The sequence below is a fragment of the Curcuma longa genome, chromosome 10, assembly GCF_044706935.1.
Source record: "Curcuma longa cultivar G26 ecotype Majalengka, Jawa Barat chromosome 10, ITB_CL_G26_1.1, whole genome shotgun sequence".
NCBI lineage: Eukaryota > Viridiplantae > Streptophyta > Magnoliopsida > Zingiberales > Zingiberaceae > Curcuma > Curcuma longa.
The window spans coordinates 6,909,387-6,931,125 of NC_133870.1; the positions used below are offsets into that span (position 1 = coordinate 6,909,387).

General features: G+C 37.0%; 3 protein-coding genes and 1 pseudogene across 9 annotated transcripts; 2 read left to right on the forward strand and 2 right to left on the reverse strand.

Annotated features, from left to right (window-relative positions):
* Positions 1 to 894: 894 nt before the first annotated feature.
* On the forward strand, positions 895 to 7,931 carry LOC141836026 (protein ROOT HAIR DEFECTIVE 3-like). The gene is made up of 22 exons (XM_074723435.1): positions 895 to 1,045; positions 1,179 to 1,245; positions 1,349 to 1,451; positions 2,300 to 2,370; positions 2,494 to 2,557; positions 2,846 to 2,911; positions 2,992 to 3,039; positions 3,119 to 3,181; positions 3,268 to 3,324; positions 3,769 to 3,927; positions 4,075 to 4,143; positions 4,218 to 4,309; positions 4,435 to 4,513; positions 5,348 to 5,513; positions 5,592 to 5,716; positions 5,798 to 6,060; positions 6,130 to 6,226; positions 6,565 to 6,723; positions 6,800 to 6,904; positions 7,262 to 7,356; positions 7,464 to 7,560; positions 7,650 to 7,931. Exons 1-22 carry the CDS (start codon positions 895 to 897, stop codon positions 7,929 to 7,931), a joined length of 2,478 nt encoding a protein of 825 aa, XP_074579536.1.
* A 713-nt stretch (positions 7,932 to 8,644) lies between these two features.
* LOC141835864 (uncharacterized) lies at positions 8,645 to 17,105 on the forward strand. 3 transcript variants are annotated; one of them, XM_074723258.1, is made up of 6 exons: positions 8,645 to 8,749; positions 8,851 to 8,999; positions 9,107 to 9,155; positions 10,859 to 11,001; positions 11,276 to 11,369; positions 16,787 to 17,105. In XM_074723258.1, exons 1-5 carry the CDS (start codon positions 8,701 to 8,703, stop codon positions 11,354 to 11,356), a joined length of 471 nt encoding a protein of 156 aa, XP_074579359.1. In that variant the 5' UTR covers positions 8,645 to 8,700; the 3' UTR covers positions 11,357 to 11,369; positions 16,787 to 17,105. The 3 variants fall into 3 exon arrangements, with proteins under 3 accessions (XP_074579359.1, XP_074579358.1, XP_074579357.1); XM_074723257.1 differs by lacking the exon at positions 16,787 to 17,105 and adding an exon at positions 14,058 to 14,131; XM_074723256.1 differs by lacking the exon at positions 16,787 to 17,105 and having other exon boundaries at positions 11,276 to 11,511.
* LOC141835863 (protein NETWORKED 1A-like) lies at positions 12,009 to 18,460 on the reverse strand. 5 transcript variants are annotated; one of them, XM_074723254.1, is made up of 7 exons: positions 18,189 to 18,460; positions 18,009 to 18,094; positions 17,705 to 17,763; positions 17,296 to 17,557; positions 15,383 to 17,037; positions 13,377 to 14,888; positions 12,009 to 13,234 (listed from the first exon to the last, which is right to left on the reverse strand). In XM_074723254.1, the coding sequence occupies exons 4-7, from the start codon at positions 17,396 to 17,398 to the stop codon at positions 12,194 to 12,196; spliced, it is 4,311 nt and encodes a 1,436-aa protein (XP_074579355.1). In that variant the 5' UTR covers positions 17,399 to 17,557; positions 17,705 to 17,763; positions 18,009 to 18,094; positions 18,189 to 18,460; the 3' UTR covers positions 12,009 to 12,193. The 5 variants fall into 5 exon arrangements, with proteins under 5 accessions (XP_074579355.1, XP_074579353.1, XP_074579354.1 ...); XM_074723252.1 differs by lacking the exon at positions 18,009 to 18,094; XM_074723253.1 differs by lacking the exon at positions 18,009 to 18,094 and having other exon boundaries at positions 17,705 to 17,909.
* Positions 18,461 to 20,123: 1,663 nt separating this feature from the next.
* LOC141836175 (uncharacterized) lies at positions 20,124 to 21,558 on the reverse strand (annotated as a pseudogene).
* Between the last annotated feature and the right edge of the window lie 181 nt (positions 21,559 to 21,739).

A 21,739-nucleotide genomic window follows, 5' to 3' on the forward strand; every position in this document is an offset into this window, starting at 1 on the left:
TTTTTTTACCATTTTTTTGTTTTATCATATAAATAACATTTATTTTTAAAAGGTGAATTTTATAATAAAGTAGGGGTGTTAATTTGGATTCGGATCTGATTGAAATAAGATAATTATAAAAAAAATTGAATTCAACTTGAATTCGGAATTAATTTAAAAATTATAAATTTAAATTTGAATTTGGATAATCAAATTAACTCGAATAATCCGATGAGTTCGATTTGATTTTTTATTATGTGATATTATTATTTTATTTTTAAATAAATAATTAAATAAAATTTTATTTAAATTATATGATAATTATATTTTATATATTTAAATATTTAAATTTAAAATTTTAATTATATAATTATATTTTAAAATCCTAATTCGGTCCATTCAAATTCAAAATTTTTTTCTGATTTGATTTGTAATTTTAATTTAATATTTTTTTCGAACGGATTCATTTTTGACATCCTTAAAGGGCATCGTTTAATAATTTTTAATTATTATAATTTGATAAAATTTAATAAAAGATCATTTTGAAAATTAATTATACAAACATTTAAAATTTATTGAACCTATTAATCATTTTTAGCCCTAAAAAACTTTTTTAAATAAAATAAAGGAGTTGTTTCAAATGGGGAGTTCAATGGGACAGAGCCTATAAATAGGTCACATAACGGCAACGATGCCGATAAAATTGGCTCATCCTTGTGAAATGCCTTGCTTCTCTCCTCTCCGCTCCACTCGCTCCCTCTCTCTCTCCCCCCTGGCGAATCCTAGATTTTGATCTAGAGAGGCACCCTGAGTTTGAGGGTCGTGGAGATCTCCCATCGAACTGCTTCGGTTGCTTTTTAGTACCCTTGAACTTCATTGTTTCGCCCTCATCGCCGCTTTGTTCTGGATCGGAGGATGGCTGAGGAGGAGTACCGATCGGTGCAACTCATCGATGGAGAAGGGGAGTACAACGATGCTGGTGTTGAGCATTTCATGAAGGCCACGAGGCTCGCCGAGTGTGGACTCTCCTATGCCGTCGTCTCCATCATGGGACCCCAGAGCAGCGGTGAGATTACCTTTTTGTGACCTATTTTGTCTGCTGTCCGATTGTAGTTTTCTTTTTTAAATTGATCTTGATTGTTTCAGTTTTGCCATCCTCTCTGCGTTTATAACATTTGATGATTGCTGTTTTTGAGCAGGGAAAAGTACTTTGCTTAATAATCTTTTCCGAACTGACTTCAGGGAAATGGATGCTTTGCGGGGAAGGTACTGATACTTCTCTCTGTGCTTGAGAATAGTGGTTCACTCTGTTTCATTTATTGGAAATACTTGTTTAAGATGAGTGTTTCTGGTTCCTTTTTCTTATCAGGAGCCAAACTACGAAAGGTATATGGTTAGCAAAATGTCGCGGAATAGATCCTTGCACAATTGTGATGGATTTGGAAGGTACTGATGGAAGAGAAAGAGGAGAGGTAATATTTTACATTTGCATTTTTTTAACATTTTTCTAACTGTTCTTCCGGAAAGATTTTTTTTTTCATTTTACCACTCAAATTTTATATACTTTTTCAAAATGCACACGGAGTTTCTAAATTATTCCCTAGAGTTTTCTAACTCCTGTCACTTCACCCTCTAACCATTAGCAGTGTTAATCTATCTAACAAAGTAATGATGTGGCTTATATGCCACATATATGTCACATCACTTCTATCAAATAACGTAATGGTATGAATACTTAGGGGCAAAATGACAAGAGTTTGAAAATCTTAAAGAGTTTGAAAATGGCCATATGAAATTTAGGAGAGCATTGTGAAAAGGGGGCCAACATTGGAGGGCATATTTTGGCCACTTCACTACATTTAGTTGAGAGCATTTTGAAAAGAGGCCAACAATTGGAGGGAAAAATAAAATTTTCCTCCACTTCAAACTACATCGTGTGGGGCCGCTAAAGCGGCGGATTCCACCTTTTACAGAAGAGTTGTTCACATTCATCATTAAATTGGGTCACTAGCCTAGATAAAACAACACCTCTAGGAAGTAGTTGAGCATGGAAATTAAAAAAAAAGTGTAACCTCTTTCTTGTCACCAATGCAATATTGAGTTCCAACTATTTAGAGTCAGTTATATTTATATTATTCCTCCATTATAATTATTGAAGAAATGATCAAAAATCCTATCGGAGGCATATCCTCCATAAAATTCATCCTTTCGATTCTTCTTTATCAGCTTACAATTATTTGGCCCATATACTTCTTTTGGTTTAGGATGATCAGATGCCACTTTATCGTGATCAAGATAAACAATTGTTTCTATTTTTTAGGATGATACTGCATTTGAGAAGCAAAGTGCACTTTTTGCGCTGGCAATATCTGACATAGTTTTGATAAATATGTGAGTTGAGTTTTATCTTTCATTTCAATTCACTTAGATATCTCTCTTATCTAAGACTGTAACACTATTCTTGCGAAGTTTATGAAGTTTAGGTTTATCTGTTGTTAAAGTTGCTTTATCCAGGTGGTGTCATGATATTGGACGAGAGCAAGCAGCTAACAAACCCTTGCTAAAAACAGTATTTCAGGTATCTTGTATCTTTTGCTAATCTAATTGATTTGCTCTTGTAATTGATGCTAACATAACATGAGATGGGTTACCTTATGTCAATATTTAATGATGTATAATCTAGCTAACTTTTTCAAAAGTAATTTATATACTGTTAAGTTAAATATTTTGTTAACTCCATTTATTCGACAAAAATTTTAGTTTTAAAACGATCTTATTTGTTTTTTCTATCTTTATTATTCATGTTTTGGTTGTGTTAGTTACTACATTGTGTCTAATGTTATCAATCTTTTGATTTCTTTTATAGGTCATGATGCGTTTGTTCAGCCCTCGCAAGACCACATTGCTCTTTGTTATCCGTGACAGGACAAGAGTATGATCTGCTATTGCCCCTTTTTTAACTTTAGGCTTCATAGTTAGCAGTACTAATTCCTTCTTTTTGATTGTTATTAGACACCACTGGAAGCTTTGGAACCTGTTCTAAGAGAGGATATACAAAAGGCATGTTGTCTGATCTTCTTCTGCATCATTTTCCCTTTTATTTGTTGTTATTCGCAACCATTGTCATTATTGTTATCAGATATGGGACAGTGTTTCAAAGCCTGAGGCTCAGAAAGACACAGCTCTCAGTGAATTCTTCAATGTAAGTTTCTTCCTGCAAAGATTTTTGTCTATGATAACAAAATATATTGACTTGTTATATCTGATAACTTCAGTTCCCTTAATCAGGTTGAGGTCACTGCATTATCTAGTTATGAAGAGAAGGAAGATCAATTTCATGATCAGGTATAAGGTTTTCTCTTCTCTTTCATTACTAAAAAGTATATCATTTTCATGAACTATTTTCTGATAAGAATGAAAAGTTTTCTGTTAGTATTCTTAATATTCTGGTGTTGATTTTAAAATTTTACTGTACTTATTAACTGATTTATAAAATGCTCTAATCAATGTATATCTCTACCATAAGTGATAAGCTTATATCATAGGGTGGACAAACGGGGGCTGGGCATTCTATGTAATATAATCAAGATTTATAGAATTTCTTTCCAAACAACAAGACATATGTATATTTTCCTTTCTGCAAAAAGAATTAGTATCATTTTGTCCCCCTAAACTAAGAACCTTACATCTGCCACTGAAGACTTATATCCAAATATAGCTGTCATAAGTAAAAGGGTACGCTATAGATATAACCTTTTTTTTTTTTTTTTGCCATTTGCTGTGTAACAGGTTGCAGAACTTCGAAAACGGTTTGTGCATTCAATTGCCCCAGGAGGGCTTGCAGGTGATAGAAGAGGTGTTGTTCCTGCTTCAGGGTTTTCCTTTAGTGCGCAACACATATGGAAGGTTGTGCGTGAAAACAAGGATCTTGATCTTCCTGCCCACAAGGTACAGTCGTACATCACACTTATTGAGCTGCTCAAATAAATCAAGGTTGGCAAATATTAGATACAACCTGATAACATGACACGACAATATTACCCCAAAAACTATTTTTTCCTTTATTTCTAACTGTGTTTGAACACAATTTCATAGGTCATGGTCGCAACAGTTCGTTGCGAAGAGATTGCTAACGAGAAGCTCAGTCATTTAACCTCTGATGAGGTGACATCAGTCATCAAGTTTATGTGTTGTCTTAAAATTCCCCACAAATTTATGATATTTTAGTTGTGCTTCAGAAATGGCTGGAGTTGGAAGAGGCAGTGCAGTCTGGTCCAGTTTCCGGCTTTGGGAAAAGGCTTGAAGCTATTCTTGATGCTTATATAGAAGAGTAATTTTTCTAAATATATCTTGATGCTTATATTGAAGAGTAATTTATTTTCTTACATTTATTTCTTCATGATAAATAAACAAATGTCTCGTCATCTCTGTCTGATCCATTCATCTTTGATGCAGGTATGATAAGGAAGCTATTTACTTTGATGAAGGCGTTAGGACTGCAAAGAGGAAGCAACTTGAGTCCAAAGCCTTGCATGTAAGACAATAGATTACTAAATTTCCTCTGTATGTATTCCTGATTAATTGGATTCTTTCCTATTGGAACAAATACCCTTCTCTGACTCACTGTTAATCATTTTATCCTCCCTTTTGTTGGATATAATACCTTTTGCTTCCATTCAAATCTCTAGTTTTTCTCTCTTTTCTGTGGTAGACTCGTGATTACTGAAGCCTCCTTCATAGAGCATATAATCTTAAACAAGTGTCATGATTCTCTTTAAACATGTCTTACCGCAGCATATGATAAAATAGAATTGTGACACATGCTTAAACAGTAGCGCCTGGTTAAATAGAACTGTGAGATTTGTTCATTAGTTGTAGAAATAGAACAATAGAATTGTGGCACCTGCTCACAAAACCATGACATCTGCTTGTTGGTAGTAAAAAATAGAACAATATATTTGTTTGAGAGAATTTACCTCTGTATCATTTTTTAAAGCTCTTTAGAAGGGGAGTCTTGGCGCAATGATAAAGTTGTTGTCATGTGCTAGAGGTCACAGTCATGTGACCTAGAGGTCACAGGTTTGAGTCTCGGAAATAACCTCTTACAAAGCAGGGTAAGACTGCATACAATCGACTCTTTCCCAAAACCCTACATTAGCGGGAACTTCGTGCACTGGACTATCCTTTTTATTATTTTTTAAAACTCTTCTTTATCAGATGCTTGATAAAAGGGGCCTTCATGTATCTTTTATCCCTTTATTGTCTGCTGAGTTGGCATTTTCTTAGTAAAAAGGATGTTTACTTGATATGTTGACATATATTAATCCATGAGTTGAGGTATCATATTCATCTCTTTGGTTCCACACAGCTTGTGCACCCTACTTATCAAGCCCTGCTTGGACATCTACGTTCAAAGTCTCTGGAAAAGTTTCAAAAGGATGTGGAAAGTTCACTGAATAGCAGGAAAGGCTTTGCAGCATCTGTTCGAGACTGTACCGAGTCCTCCATGTTTGAATTTGATCAAGGAAGTGCAGGTAACACCTTTACTAAGAAACTATCATCGAAACTATACAATGCTTACTAATTCATACAATTTGATCTTTTACCTTCAGATGTTATCATCAGTCGTGCCGAGTGGGATGCTTCCAAAGTCCGAGAGAAGCTTTATCGTGATGTCACTGCTCATGCGCATACTCTTCGCAATCAGAAAATCTCTGAATTAACAAAACGATATGAGGTCAATCAATGTTTCATTTCGTGATCTGAATTCATCAAATTCTGGTGCTAAAAATGCCTTTCCGTTGATGTTGCTGTCCAGGACAAGTTAACAGAAGCACTTGCTGAACCAGTGGAGTCTCTATTTGAGGCTGCAGGCAATGATACTTGGGCATCGATAAGAAATCTTTACCAGTGTGAAACCAAGAATGCCCTCGCGGAGTTCTCCTCTTCACTGTCTGGATTTGAGCTAGACAAAGTTGATTTCGATGAGAGGATCACTAATCTGAAAGAATTTGCAAAAAATGTTGTCGAAAAGAAAGCGAAAGAAGAAGCAGCCAAGGTTCTGATCAGAATGAAGGATAGGTAATTAAACTACTTACCATAACTGTACTTTTGTTACCCATTCTGAGATTGTATGGTGTTAATTTTCAGGTTCTCAACAGTGTTTAGCCATGACAAAGACTCCATGCCTAGGGTTTGGACAGGAAAAGAAAATGTGCGGAAGATCACAAAGGATGCTCGTTCATCGGTACTTTGAACCATAGATTGATCCTCTCAAAATTTCAATCTAGATCCACCACAAGGGACAGTTCTGTGCAGGCTCCCTTCACGGCTGATCATGTGAAGGGATGCCTTGGATTTGTGAACTCAAAAAGGTCTTGTTTTGAGATTCACGCACGCTCTGCCTCAGGATATATGCGTGCATGAAGAACACCTCTTCACATGATCAGACCAGATCAGTCACGCTGGGGATCTTCACAGTAGAACTATCCCACTAAAAGGCCCAAACTTAGGAGTACATTTTACAATCAACCATTTATATAAACACAAATTATTGAAGATTGCATGTTCGCTGTCATGATGCAGGCTCTCAAACTGTTGGCTGTAACGGCTGCTATTCGTTTGGACGGAAAACCAGACAAAATTGAATCCACTCTTATGTCAGCACTTATGGATGCGCCGGTTGCCCTAGTACGGAGAGCTGCAACAACAACAGATTCACTCGCTTCAAGCACATGGGACGCTGTAAGCGTGGATATACTTTTGTCTACAATAACATGAAAAACCAAGACAGGAAACTAATGTGTGGAATATTGTTCAGGTTTCTCCATCTAATACATTGATCACCCCTGTGCAATGCAAATCTTTGTGGAAACAATTTAAGACAGAGACTGAATATACTGTCACCCAAGCAATATCTGCACAGGTACATATCCCTGTATTTTAAGTTTCTTTTCTTCTGTGTGTGTACTCGTTTTGCTCTTTTTTATAGTGAAATCATTTTGATTTGGCAAGTGCAAATATCCAAATTAAGAATTAATTTTATTTCGGATTAAAATTTGCTCCTTTAACAGTGATATTACTTGTTCAGAATTCTTCAGCAAAGATACTATAAACTCATATTTGCATATTTTAACTTAAAGTAGCATTAGTTACTGCAACTAACAAGGAAACAACCATTTGTTCATGATTTGGAAGTCGTAATTGATTATGATATCTAATTGACTTGGCAAAATTAACTATAGTTGGATTAAGTTGCTCACAATTGTTCTCTTCATCTCAGGAAGCACATAAGCGCAGTAACAGTACGCTACCTCCTCCATGGGCGATACTTGCTATTTTAATCCTCGGTTTCAATGAGTTGATGGTGCTCTTTAGGTCTTTGCTTTCATTCACTCTTCCTACTGCTTCAATCTACCTCACAAGCCATAAACTGACAACTCAAACTTTCATTCTTTATCTCATGCTGATTTTATTCTGAGCAGGAATCCTTTTTACCTGTTCCTGCTTTTTGTTATGTTCTTGGTGTTCAAAGCTCTATGGGTGCAGCTAGACGTTGCTGAGATGTTTCAGAATGGCATAGTAAGTAAATTCTGGCATGTTACAAATGCAAGAAACTTTTTGCCGTTTTTCAAGCTTCATTTATGAATCCCAAACATTCCTTAATGCAGCTTCCTGGCATCCTCACACTGTCAACAAGATTTCTTCCTACGGTGATGAACCTTTTACGAAAACTTGCCGATGAGGGTGCTCGACCTCCCAATGCTCCACAAGCCACCCAAAACAATCCACCCTTGGAAGCACAAAGTCTCCGAAGAGATTCACAAAGGCATGTTGTTCCTCCACTCACAACCCCAGCACCCAACGCATCATCTTTATCGTCGACAACGGATTCTTCTCCCAAAAGCTGTGTGGAGTATCCAACAACCAATGAAGCGAGTTGTACATCATAAGTAAAGATCCGATAATTAGCCTCTGAAGCTACTACATCATGCAAAATGTTTGTGAAGCCAAGTAGATGTCTTTCTCTTGAATATCGAATTTTTGACTGTTTTGTATAGATAGGGACTAATACATTTTTCCCAGAGGATCTGTGATAAACACGGATGCTTAATGTCTAAGTGTCGCGCTTAGTGTCTAAATGTTGCATTAGTTTTCGATACACTGGAAGAGACCATTTGGGAGTTACAGTTTTTTTTGCTTATGCTAATGAAAAATAACAATGTTTTTGAGATTGAAGATGTAGTTTCATACTATACATCGAAGCCTTATTGTAATCAAGCTTCTTATCGTATCGAACCCCAAAAATTCGAGTAAATCTAGTATTAATTCATCCAATTTAACTATTAATTTTTTTATCAAGATAGTAGTTACTAAATCTAGTATTGTTTTTGTTTAATCTCTAGCAAAACCATATTGATTAACTACCATACTTTTTACAATTAACTTACAAGTTATGTGATATATTTTTAGAATAACTAATAGGAATACTGATATATTATTTATTTGATTAAATCAAAATTAATTTAAAAATAAATAAATATGATGTTTAACATGACATTTTATTTTAAAAATAAATTATATATATTAAAATGTTATTAAACAAGCAATGAAGCAATATTTTATAATATCAAACTGTTTATATCCTCTTCCACCATTCGGAGAAGTCTCTGCTCCTCCTCTCCTCCGTTCTCTCGCTCGTTCTCCGTCGGAGCACGGTAAATGGCGGAGAAATTGGCACCGGAGAAGCGCCACAGCTTCGTCAATGGTGGTAAATCCTTGGCTCTCTCCGTGGACTGGTTGCGCGCTTCCTGCAAATCTTCGGTTCGTTCGGGTTTCTTTTCTCATCTGGTGTTGATTTCGATCCTCTAGGTCAGAAGGTTTTCGAATGGGATCAAACCCTGGAGGAGGTCGACATGTACATCGACCTCCCTTCCAACGTTCCCAAGAAACTTTTTTACTGCAAGATCCAGTCCGAACACCTCGAAGTGGGGATCAAGGGCAATCCTCCTTATCTCAATGTATGCGATGCAAAATCTTATCTTTTGTTTTATTAACTTCTTCGTGTGAGATTGATGATTGCTTCTACATTTTTTTTCCTTCTCTCAATGAATTGGTTGTTTTTCAGCATGATCTCGCCTGCCCTGTGAAGGTCGACTCGTCTTTCTGGACCCTTGGTAGTACATCCTTGTTATCCTTCAACTCGTTATTCTTGCCTGCAAGTTTTCCTACTTTGTTCCTTTTTATTACAACTTCCGTTGTTTCATAATTAGTATAAACATTCCTTGGCTGAGTATTGGACACTAGTTAGTAAGTCAATGCTTGGAATCAAACATGTGTGACAGAAAAGTTGAGGGAGTAAATTCATCTAAATATGAAAATTTCTCGTCAGTTTACAAATAAACTCAAGGAGATCATCTTTGGTACAGTAGAAGATTCTAGGATCTATGTTGCATTGCATTTCTTTTTCACATTCTTGAAGTCTGTCAGCACATAGAATAATAAAATAGCTTGATTATGGAGATACGGAACTAAAGTTAATTTTTTGGTATACTACCAGGGCACTTTCAAAAGAACTCTGATATTTCTCTTTTTCCACGCATTCCCAAATTGTTCTTAGTTTTTTTCAGTGTATTTCTTAATTTATTGAGGCTGGTCACATATCTGTGCTACTAGTGAGATTTGTTTCTTTGGAATTGTTGCTCAGCACTTGTCTTCTTAGCTGATTGGTTTGGCTGTGTATGATCAGACTGATTTTAGGCCAAATATAAATATTTTAGCACATGTTCTAGAGATAAGTTGGAGGGGAAATGTTTATTGATGTTTAATAGTACCTAGAGAATGGGGTTATCATGTTGCACTTTCTTTGGAATTGAGGATGATTTTTGCTTTTAGCAACAAAGATCCTGATAATCACTAAGGCAATTTAATTTTGTTAGCTTCATTATTATAAAGCGTAACAAAATTTAAGAAATATTTTAATTGAGCTTCAGCAGTATGATCTCCAGCCTTTAAATCTTAATCTACTGAGCAACTGCAGCTTACAACATCAAATCTTTCCTCAAGCTAAGTAGGATTTGGATGAGATCAAAAGATAATTAGAAAGAGGGGAGCATGGTGGGAATAGTATGGAGTATTTATCAAATCAAATAGACTAATAAAACTTACAAGTGTTGAAGGTGGTGAACTTTAGGATTTCCAAGTGTTGAAATAATTTGGCACAAGCTACACTTTTTGTTCTAGGGGAAAAGAAAAGTTATCTAGATTATTAATTCCCACATAATTTATAAACACTGAAAAAGGAAAGTCTTATTATTTTACATACAAAAAGGAAAGATATTTCAGAGGTAATAACTAGTGAAGTTAAATTTGAAAGTGATCCATCTTAACCCAGTGCAAAAGATCCTCCCTGTACAAAGGAGGCATAGTGTTGGAGACTTCTTCCTCGATGATTGGATGCACATACTGCCAAATGCCTTTTGAATACAACCTTTGTTCTGTTAATCTTTGGTTCACAGAGAGAGAGATGTGAACTAATAATTCATAAAGCAGAATAAAAAAAAGTGAAGCTCAATCGTTTAGTTATGACTTGTTAGCTTTCCAAATTACAAACAATTGTGCAAACTTGTGGACTGTGGACAAGTCATTTTAATTTGGTTTGGGATTTAGACTGTTTTGTTGAGCTAAGCAATGCATTATTACTTGTGGCGTGAATGGTGCAGAACAAGACTGTAGAAACAGCAAGTTATGTATTAATGTTTCTGAGATTAGTTGGTGATATAGGTCCTGTGCAGTTTGACCATCTTCTTCACTAAATGTCTACATTTACTTATTTTTTACTATGACAATTAATGGTGTTTTTGCTGTCTTTGCAAAATAGAGGACGAAGTCATGCACATAACATTACAGAAGAGGGACAAAGGAAAAACTTGGTCATCTCCCATACTTGGTCAAGGTTTGCTGGATTCATATGCTGCGGATCTTGAACAGAAGCGCCTAATGCTGCAGAGGTTTCAGGAAGAGGTAAAACTTTTTTTTTTTTTTTTGCTTATTTAGATTGTAAAAGGCCATGACTTTTAACAGGATTGAATTTTTCATAATGCTATAATAATTGTTATGCGTTTCATTACTGATAGCAAAATAGGTCCTTGATACAAACAAACTAAAATCCAGAATTCCTTGCGCAAGTATTTACTCCATCCACAGTCATCACTACTTTGAGTTAGAAGTATAGATATCATGAAAACAAATTTAAGTTTCAATATGTTTCTTATTTAGAAAAAAAAACAATTTGCAGAACCCTGGTTTTGACTTTTCTCAAGCTCAGTTCAGTGGGACCTGCCCTGATCCGAGGACCTTCATGGGTGGCATAAGCTAAGCTTACAATTGAGGTGACGCCTCTTGGTTGTTCTTTCTTTCTTGTTGACTAGTTTGTTTTTAGACAATTATGTGTATATTATCCACTCTTGGAGTTACAAATCATGATGAATCTTTTGCCCTGGTGTCAAAGATTGCAATAATGACATTAAAGATATGATGAATGTTCTATCTAAATTATTGTTTTTCCAAAAGTTACGCCCTTTGGGATCTTACAACTTGAGCCCAAACTCTCAAATTTGCGAACATTTTATTACATGTTGATGTCGGTTTCTCATTTTCTAGAGCATTTATTGGATTATATAATACAAAATACTTCACAAACAATCGAGCTAATTCTACATTTATATAATACAGAGAGATGATTTGTATGTGAAATTGTATGAAATGACATTTCATTAATTAATTTTGTAAAAATGATTATACAGATTAATTCTAATAATTATTTATCTGAAAAATAATTTACTTGTTAATAGCCATTACATATGATTTTCTGGTCTCATTTTTTGAAAATTTTATTCTGAATTGTCATATCTTTGAATGAAAATTATGGTGGAAGAAAACACATTTGGAGGAATATTTCTGACTACGTTCGGCTTTATTTTCCAACCAACCATAAGAAAACTGCAAAAAAAAAAAAACTAAATAATAGATGCATAAAATCAATACAAATAGATAATTGAGCTCCATAAGTTTGTTACCTACATGAAAGCTACAATATACAAGCCCTCAAATTAGTAAATGACGTTGCACTTTCATATGTTTACCTATCAATCAACTCAAGATAACTACTACAGAAACAGCACATAAAAGCCATTAAAACAAGCATGGAAGAGGGTTAGTCACTGTTCTCTGCAGGCCTCAAACAGCTGCAGGAAGAACCTTCCTTATGTCTCCTGTTGTTTCTCCTTCCATAGATGTATTCCCTCAGACGAATCCCAGCTCTCCGTTTCATCGTTCTCGTTCTTTTATTCGCATTTTCATCCTTGAATTTCAGCAAACCATATTGAATCTTCTTCATCTCCAATTCCAACCTTCCGATTTTCTCAGACACCTTTCGTGCCCAGTCGGAGATTTGCTTCTGTCTTTTGCTGTGACTAACCTTCTTCTCTGACTGATCGTCGGGGGAAGCCAAAAGGTCTTCCACTTGCTTTGTCAAATTACCATTAACTTCAATGAGCTCCGATGTGGCTCCCTCGGCGTCTTTCAATTGTGTGCCGATGGCATCGAGCTCTGACCTTGTAGGGTGGTTGATCTTTTCAAGTGTTTCCATGTTCTTCTGCAGTTCCTTTATACTCGCTTGCAGAAGCAGCAACCTCTGGGCATCAGAAAAGAGTCTATCTAAGACCTTTCTGTTCCAGTCGCGGCATGATTCTGCTTTCTTAGGGAGTTCTAGCTTGTCGATGCATTCTTTCTCAAATAGCTTTCCTTCCATTTCTGCAGTTTGGTAGCTCTGATTTTGGGTGCTGCACCCCTCTTCGTATTTCCCCCACACTTCACCAGCTTCTTTAGAGTTTCTTAGGCCACGGGAAAGAACACCATTCTTGTACCTTGGAGAATTCAAAACGATATCGATTTGTATGTCACTCATGAGCTGCTTATACTTTGATCTAGCAATGTCATTGTCAGAGGCTCCCTTCGTTTTTAACCCTTCAATTTCTTTCCATGCAGCATCCAAACTAGCACTCGAATCTAATCGTTCGAGTACCAGAACATTGCCCGTATCCATCACAGCCTCCTGAAGCAGTTTCACCTTGTTGTGCAAATCTTGCAGTTTTTGAGGTCCCATAGGTCCAGTGGCACTAAATTCTTCCTTATCTTCTTCTTGGTCCCTCTTGGTATAAGGAGAAGACTGAAACTGATCATCCTGAATACACAACTGTATCATCATCAAACATCCACGTAATCTAATTTGTTAATTTCTTAGAAATCTTACTCTAGTATTATGAACATAAGAAAGAACTGCAGATAAATGAAACTAAAACATTTTTCTCTTCGTTAAAAGGAAAGAGTGAACATACCTCCTCTTTTGTCGTAGTTATTGAAGTAGAAGTAGAATACCGCCTCACAAGGGAAAGTGTGAGATCTTCTAGGATCGCAATATCATCCCACAGGGACTCCAAAAACAGTGAATACTCATTCAGATCGCTTCTTAGTCCAGTAGTTTCTCCTTCCAGGACATAAATCTTTTTCTCCAGCTCATGTATAGTTGAATTTTTTACCGTGATTTCCTCTTTAAGAACTTCCATTTGTTCTTTTGCACTAACACTTCTAGCATGATCGACATCATACTGGACTTCTAGCAAATCACCTCTGCACTCTTTCAAGTTAGCCAACGAGTCCTTCAGATGTGTGTTTTCATCTTCAAGCAATACTATTTTCCCGTTGACGAGCATGTTCTCCACTTCAAGCTTGCTGTTGGACTTGTGGAGATTGTTATTTTCAGTAATCAATAGATTAAAAGCCGAATTTATCTCTGAGATAAAACTCCTACACACCACAGAAAGGCAGTCCAGAGCAATAAACTCCATAAGAAGATTGTCCTCCTCTTCCAGTTTATCATCATTGTCTCTCGAGTTATATAGCTTCCTACAGAGAGACTTATTTTCTGCCAGTGCCTCAAAGCAATCAGTTTGTAATTTGCTGTGAGTTGTTTGTAGACAAGCTAACTGTCTGAATAGCAAATCCACTTCAATTTTCAGGGCTTCTTCTCGTTCATTGCTTGCCTGCATTTCCTTCCTCAAAAGTTCACTCGTCGCAAGGATTTCAGCATTCTTGCATTTTATCTGGGTAAAATTCTCTGCTCTTACTTCAGATTCCCTCTCAAGAATGGTCTTCTCTTCTCTCAGTTCTGTGACATACTTCCCAAACTGCTGTAGAAGGTTAACGGCAGCTGATTTCTCCTGAAACAGATACTGCTTTTCATCCTGGACCTCTGAAATAGTCTGTTGCATTTGTTTCAGTTCATGCAAAATAAGCTGCAAAACTAATTCATCTTCGCCATTGTCTAAAGAAGCATGCTCAAGATCCATCCTGAGTGATCTTATTATCACATGTAGCCAGTCCCTTACTTTCTTGTTATGTTCTGTTAAAGATGTCATCTTACTCTCCAGCTTCAAGCATTCCTGCTCGAGCTTCAGGATAAGTTTCTCAGCACATCTTAATTCATATTCCTGTTTTTGGGATGCGCATGATAAGTTCAAGCTCACCTCTCTCATATCACATAAGCATTTCTGCAATATGAAAATTTCGATCTGAGCATCTACAATGTGGTGATGTTCCATTTGGAAATTCTCCTCCCATTGCCTAGCTTGTCCCTGAAGGAGCAATATCTGATTTTCTAATGCATTCTGTTGAATTTTGCTAGACTGAAAAATGTTATGGGTTTCTTTCTTTTCCATGATTAATAAATCTTGCAGTTCTGCCATTTGACGAAGGGTCCAGTCTTTCTCACTCTCTAGGTTAGTGCTTTTGTTCTCTATCTCAGAATACCTGCCTTCCAAGCTCTGCAGATTCTGTTTAAAGCTTTCAACCTGATGCGATAAAAATAGAGACAACAAGCTGTATTAGTTCCAACTTCTTGTGATCAGCTCTATGGATCTTATCCTTCCATTTAAGTATATACATGGCTGTATCGCTAATTATATTTGAATCTGCTATGCTATTTTGCATACCTCAACAATATTCATCTCTCTTAAATTAATGTTAACATGTAGAAGTTATTAATTGTCTTTCAAGAAGTTCATACTTTCATAACCTATTTTCTTTCAATTGATCTTCTTATAGCTTCACCTAATTGGTTTTGAATAATGTATTTTTTGTATTTCTTTAAATAGTCTCACACATCAATGTTAGCATTTTTCATGCTTGTTATACTAATTTGTGAACATGTTTCTACATGATGCAAACAAAATATAAACTGAAGTTACAACCACAAAATCAATCAAGAAATAATTCCAGAATAGGAGAATAGAAAAACAAATTAGCATTTTAGATACCTTAATCAGCTTCCAGAAGTTATGTTTACCTGTGATTTGAGCGTGCTGTTCTCATAAAGAAGACATAATTTCTCATTGTCAAGGGACTTGCAGGATTCTTTCACACTCTTCAACTTTCTTCTCATATCCTCGAGTTCAACATTCATATCAGATTGGGAGTTCTCTAAGAATGCATTTTTCTTTGAGAGCTTCTCTATTTGCTGATTTGCAGCCTTCAACTGTGACAAAAGTGATGCCTTTTCAGCTAGATATATGGATATCCTACCACGCAAATGAGCAGAGGAGTCTTCTAATTCATCTACCTTCCTTCTTAATCTCTCTAATTCAGCATTTACATTCAAAAGTGTAGCTTCTAATACTTGAATCTCCTTTGACATTGTTTGCTTATGGTTTAGGTTAAGCATGTAAAGAGTTCTTTCGTCCTCATTTTCCATGATTGTATCCCTAAGTTCAAGGTTTGCATCCCTCAAATCCTCTATTAATGTCTGAAGGGATTCTACATTTAAATGAACTGTCTGAAGTTCATCTGTAAGTCCATGACACTTAACTACCAAATCATCTCTTTCTTGTGTAAGACAATCTAGTTGTATCTGAAGAGCTTCCTTTTCGTCCATATGAAGATCAGCTTCATCTTCAAGTTTCCTTTTCAAATCCATCAGGAAAAAATTCTCATCCTGCAGGTTGAATATTTTAAGAGAAGACGAAAATTGTTCCTCACTTAGCTTCACATTCTCCTCCCTGATCTTCTTAAGTTCTTCATCCACATCCTTCAGCTTCTTAACTTCCATTTCAAGCTCCAGTACCTGATGCCTCATCTCTTCAAGGGTATCTGTATATCTCTTTTTCATCAATTGGCAAGCTATCTCAGCTTCCACATTTCTTTGATCTTTATCTTCTAAGGAGACATTGAGGATTTCCAGCTCCAGCCCCTTTTGGTTTAACTCCGTCTGTTGATGCTCCATTTTTTTCTTTAGGAGGTCAAGTTCTAAATTTAATGATCGATTAGCCTTCTCCAAGTCAAGCCTCCGTTCCTCGGTGTTGTTTAAGCATGTAGCTCCCAAGATCATCTCCTCACCAAGTTTCTTAAGCTCAGCTTTGGTGCGAGAGATTTCATCTTCCAAATCAGATATTCTTGTCATAGACTCCAGATATCGAGTAAGTGATTCTTCTTTTTCAAATTTTGCCGCGGAGTAGGTCTCTTTTAGGCGTTGAACTTCACCTTCATTTTTATCAGCACGTGCTGATTCCAAACTAATTTGCTTCTTCAGCTCCTGGTTTTCAGTCGACAGCCTTGCTATTTCTTTCTGAAGTAATCTATACTCTGAAACTTTGCCTTCCTCACCCTCCATAAAAGTTGCATCAAGATCATTATCCGCATCATCTGATTGCGAATTTCCTTGCGGCATTTCAGGATTATTTGTCTCTGCATCCAGGGATAGGTACTCATCGAACAAGTCAAAAGGAATTTGGTTCGGGAATGCTTCAGCTATAGTTCTGTGAGCCTGACGAAGTGCCCCAGTTGCATGATCATATCGTTCTGCCAACGCACGGTAGCCACGGTAAAACTCCTCTACCAATTTCATAAGCTCAGGACGTTTCTTGAAGTACATTTCTGCTTTTTTCGCAAACGAATCAGCATCTTCTTCTACAAGTCTGATCATGGCTTTGACCTTGTCATCTATATCTGCACAGGCAAGTGTAAATGGTGTTCCATCACTAACATTGAATAATGTATCAGGATAAAACAGCTGAAACTTAAATGATCTTTTTGGGAACTATGTTTCCTATTAGTGAGTTATATTTATATGTATAACAATCAATGCTTATGAATTTTGGTCTTTGACTATATGAATAATAAGTATATATTCATGCTCCACTATAGTTTAGGAAACTTGTAGAACTAGAAAGCTCGATTCAACATATAAAATGCATCAATTCTTACCTGCAAGATTATCCTGCAGCCATTTGGAGTGCTTGGGGATGATATGACTATCCCACCACCATGAATACAAGCGTCTGGATTCAGCATCTGACAATGTTGCCATGATGATAGTTACCAAGGCAACTAAAATCTTATTCAATCTCACATAAGAAGATCAATTTCACTGGCAGAAATCAATGATGCAACAGTTTGATGAAGCGCATGAGTAAGAACTTGAAAGTCATGCAGTGTGTGCTTCCGACTTCATGGCTTATAGAACCATCTGAGAAGAACATGATAAAGTCACACTTAAAACACAATAAAAATTCATCCACCAACACCATCCACAAAAGTAAAGGCATGATTAGTAAACGTAAAGACTATCAATGAAAGATGAAAAGAAAATGGTGAAAATGATATATTCTCTAACCATGAAGTTGAGAGGTAGCAATCAATCAATCTTCTCTGGCAATTCAACAAGCTAGTTTTCTGCAACAAACGACGAATGCATTTAGAGATCATTTGTTTGTACTGCGATCACAGATTTAGTTGGTCGATAGAAGCCATTTTTATGAGGCGCTTGTCTCTCCTATGCACATACTGTAACGCAGTTGGATCGTCTACTTCATTTTGCTCTGCAACTTCTCAAACACTTGCTCAAGCTTTGTTTTGAGTGCAAAAAAAAAAAAAAAAACTGAGGCGAGGAAGGAAAGATAATCTACTGAAGGAAATACCAAAACTGCTGGCGCGAGACTGGAGATCTAGGGCAACTTTATCCAAGAACTCGATCATAGAGGAGGAGAAGTAGCATAGAAAAAGTCTTCAGCATCAGAGAAAGCCAAAAACCCTCAAATAGAAATCGGTCTCCGAGCGAAAAAAAAAGTGGGAAGAAAAATATGTATGTATAATCATACCATGAGCAGAAATCGTTCTTCCTCCCAAGGTCGATCATCCAGCAGCCGTTCTTCCAGATCCAGCTGCTTTTCTCACCCAGAATCATCCCATTTCTCTGCTGCTCATCTCCCGCTCCGGCAAAAAAAAAAATTCAACGAGCCGACAAGAAAAGCACCCAAAGAAAACAAAGAAAAGACGGCGAAAGAGACAAAGAAACAGCGGAGGAAATGCAGATGGATTCGGAAGGCGAAGTTGGTGGATTTGCGGGAGATGCGATTGGAAATCACTGCTCCGATCAATTTAACGACGCAGTGAATGAAGAATCAAACAACAACAGCATACCAATTTGTGTAGCAATTTTTTCTTCACCGCGTTGGCGAAAGTACACCACTGCGAGTTAATGAGTGCAATAAAGTAGTGGCAAAAGGGGAGCAGTCATTGTTGGCTGCTGTGCTGTTCTTGTCCTCTTCTATCTCTCTCCGTTGCCAGGCGCGTCAAACGCGTAGATTTCAATTTTATAAAAGATTTTGATGGATCTCTAGGATTGATTTTGAGATACTGAGTTGGTTAGAATGATCCTTGAGGCACAGTTGAGTTGATTACAACGCAGCAGATTTATAAAAGAGGGTAACGGTTCGAATCATCCTGACAAAGTCAGACAACTACAGTTTCTCGATTTACCTTCTCACAGATGATCGTGGGGGTGTACCGTGTGGGGTCGCTAAGGTAGCAGATTCCATTTTTTTACAGAAAAGTTGGTTACGATAAAATAAAATTATAGAAAAGGATAAACTCTTTTGTCGTGATCAATTGTAGTTTCTCGATTTACTTTTTCACAGATAATTGTAGGACCGACCGTGTAGGACCACTGAAGTGATGAATTTTACCTTTTGTTGCAGAAGATATCGATAGGTCGTGCCCGAGCTCGATTGAGATGACGAATTCCACCTTTTGTTGTAGAAGATGCCGATAGGTCGTGCCCGAGCTGATTGCCCTCAAGCTATGTCTAATTCGGCACGAGCTAAGCTTCAATTGCCCTCAAACTATAGCTAACTCAACTCAAGTCAGATTGTGTTAGGTTTATATAAGTATTGTTAGGATTTTTTTATAATTTAAGTATTTGATTTTTTAAATCGATTAATTTTGAAGATAATCAATCAAGTTTTATAGAAATTTTTTATTAATTATTAAAATAAATTTTAAAAATCTAAATAGATTTTAACGAACGATTCAATATAATAATTCAAATACCATTAAATGAGAATATACTCGGAAAGAGAGGAACTAGATAGTCTAGTCTTTCCTTTCATCTCCTCCTCTCCTCTTCTACCTTCTTACCTTCTTCTGCTCGTCCATTCCAATTCATTTTAAATCACGGCCGTTAATTTCTCCCCTAACGAGTGCCCCCCATAATATTCGTATTCATCATTGGGACTCCACACCAACTGGGCCCCTTCACACCGACCTATGGCAGGCATCTCACCTTCTCTCTCTCTCTTTTTTATTTATTTATTTTCTCCCTGTCACTTTTCTGTAATATATTAAACTCTTTTTTGTATTTAAATGATACAAGAACAAGTCATTTATTCTTGTCTCTCATTCCAATCTGCTTTTTTGTAATCTATTGTTTCCTTTCTTTTTGATAAAATATAACTTTGTTGTATAATTTCGTGATGAAAACAAAAGGATATGATATTATATTATATGGCATCCATTTTCCATTTGGTGGATGCATTTTAATTTTTTTAAAATTCATATAATGATAAAAAAAATCTCTAAAATATAAAATGTCGTCCTTTATATTCCGCAAAATTTGGCACTTTCTCATAAACAACTAGTTAATCGATCACACTTTCAATAGTTAATTGAAAGTTTTTCATGAACAACACAAATCATAATAACTTGAGAATTGTGAGCCAAAAAGAAAGAAAAATAGTTTGATATATTATCCTTGCAAGTCTCTCTTCTTTCAGCAATGAACAGCCTGATCCATCACAACATTCTAATTCTACCTCCATTAGAAGATGATAAATCCGGCGAGGGATTCTCGAAGACACCTTCATCGATAAGGATCTCATGGTGCCGACACTCGATGCTGCAAAATGCTTTCTCTCCTCTGAAAGAAACATTACTGAAATGTCACAATACAGATGATAGAACAGTCATATCACTTCAATCATCACAGAATTTGATCAAAACACAAAGCACCAAAGTATGTTTTTGATCATGTTACAAGTTTTGCATGGACCAGAATCCCAGAAGCTAAACTAGTTCCATAGCATAATCGACAGGGATCATGGTGAACTCTAGAGGTTTCAGTAACTTTGTTTCAAGCAAAAGTTTGAAGAACACTGACCTGTACATATAGATATCGATCCCTTCTCCAAGAATCCTCTTGCATGTACGGCAAGAAGTCAAAAATCCATCTGCTGAATCAGCACCGTGGTTCTCCTTCCTCGTGGTGATGGATTCGTCGATGAGCATGCTGCGCTCGGAGTTCTTTCTGGTTTTTTCCCTATCGAGTGCGTCGACGATACCAAGGCCGATGGGCTCGACGGGTCAAAAGGAGGCTTCTTTGTCTGCCCCGGAGTTCGAGATAATGCTGGAGGAGGAGGAGAAGGGACGGGTCTCCAGTTGGAGGGAATCTCACGGCGGCTTCGATGTCTGCAAACCTCTTGGAGGAGAAGCACCGGAAGAGCAAATGGGAGGAAGCAGTGAGCTTGCTGAAGTTATTGCTTGCAGAGGGAAATTGAGGAGAGTTCGAATGAAGCCCTCCTTGCCACCTACCGATCTGGATCTCCTCTTCAGCATAATAAATCCTTAATCTGAACACGAAAAGTAAGAGGGATTCATTCGGAATTCCGATTCACCCTTTTGATTAACAAGAACAGTTTGAGAAGATGAACGAAATCAAACTGATCACGAGATATGGGCGTCGAGTTCTCTTCAGTATTCAGAACAAAATCTGCCTTTTTCTTCGTCGCCGGAGTGAACGATCACAAGCTACATAACACCTCCTCGGACTCCATTAAACCAGCACCAATCAAGAACTTGAAGGGTTTAGATTTTGACTCAAAAAGTTGAAAAAGATGACTCCTTTCCGGTTCGGGTGGGAAAAAGGAACTACTTCGAGCGGATCGATTTCGACCTAAAAGTCCAGCAAGATGACTCCTTTCCGCTTCCGATTTGGGGGAAAAGGAACCGCATCGATAGCGAAATCGTCCAAAAGGTCGCTCCTTTCGACTTCGTGGTCCACTGCAAGAGCTTGCTTTGGGGAGGGGGGAGAAGGAGAGGAACAGGGGGGAGGCGGCGTATTTAAAGGGCTGGCGCAATACGATTGGAATCCCGGCGAGGACGGAGTGGTGGTTGCCGTAATGCATTTGATTCTGCTACGACCGCCGTAACCTGAGCTGCTGCCATTTTCGTCGCCCATATCCGCCATTACTGTCGCGATCTTGCTTTTGCAAGATTGCGACTGCAATTAATGTCGTAGTTATTATTCTTTTTTCCCGAATAATTTTTGCAGTAATGGCTCTGAAATCTATGGCCGTGAAGAATAAATAAATAAATA

What these genes read in the sequence shown, in the direction of transcription:
- LOC141836026 (XM_074723435.1), top strand. Translation starts at nt 895, where the DNA reads ATGGCTGAGGAGGAGTACCGATCGGTGCAACTCATCGATGGAGAAGGG. An exon ending in CAAAGGATGCTCGTTCATCG is followed by an intron (nt 6,227 to 6,564) that starts GTACTTTGAACC and finishes GTCATGATGCAG; the next exon opens with GCTCTCAAACTGTTGGCTGT. An exon ending in GAGTTGATGGTGCTCTTTAG is followed by an intron (nt 7,357 to 7,463) that starts GTCTTTGCTTTC and finishes TATTCTGAGCAG; the next exon opens with GAATCCTTTTTACCTGTTCC.
- LOC141835864 (XM_074723258.1), top strand. Translation starts at nt 8,701, where the DNA reads ATGGCGGAGAAATTGGCACCGGAGAAGCGCCACAGCTTCGTCAATGGT. An exon ending in CCACAGCTTCGTCAATGGTG is followed by an intron (nt 8,750 to 8,850) that starts GTAAATCCTTGG and finishes TCGATCCTCTAG; the next exon opens with GTCAGAAGGTTTTCGAATGG. An exon ending in GCAATCCTCCTTATCTCAAT is followed by an intron (nt 9,000 to 9,106) that starts GTATGCGATGCA and finishes GTTGTTTTTCAG; the next exon opens with CATGATCTCGCCTGCCCTGT.
- LOC141835863 (XM_074723252.1), bottom strand. Translation starts at nt 17,398, where the DNA reads ATGGCAACATTGTCAGATGCTGAATCCAGACGCTTGTATTCATGGTGG. An exon ending in ACAGCACGCTCAAATCACAG is followed by an intron (nt 14,889 to 15,382) that starts GTAAACATAACT and finishes TTATCGCATCAG; the next exon opens with GTTGAAAGCTTTAAACAGAA. An exon ending in TAACTACGACAAAAGAGGAG is followed by an intron (nt 13,235 to 13,376) that starts GTATGTTCACTC and finishes ATGATGATACAG; the next exon opens with TTGTGTATTCAGGATGATCA.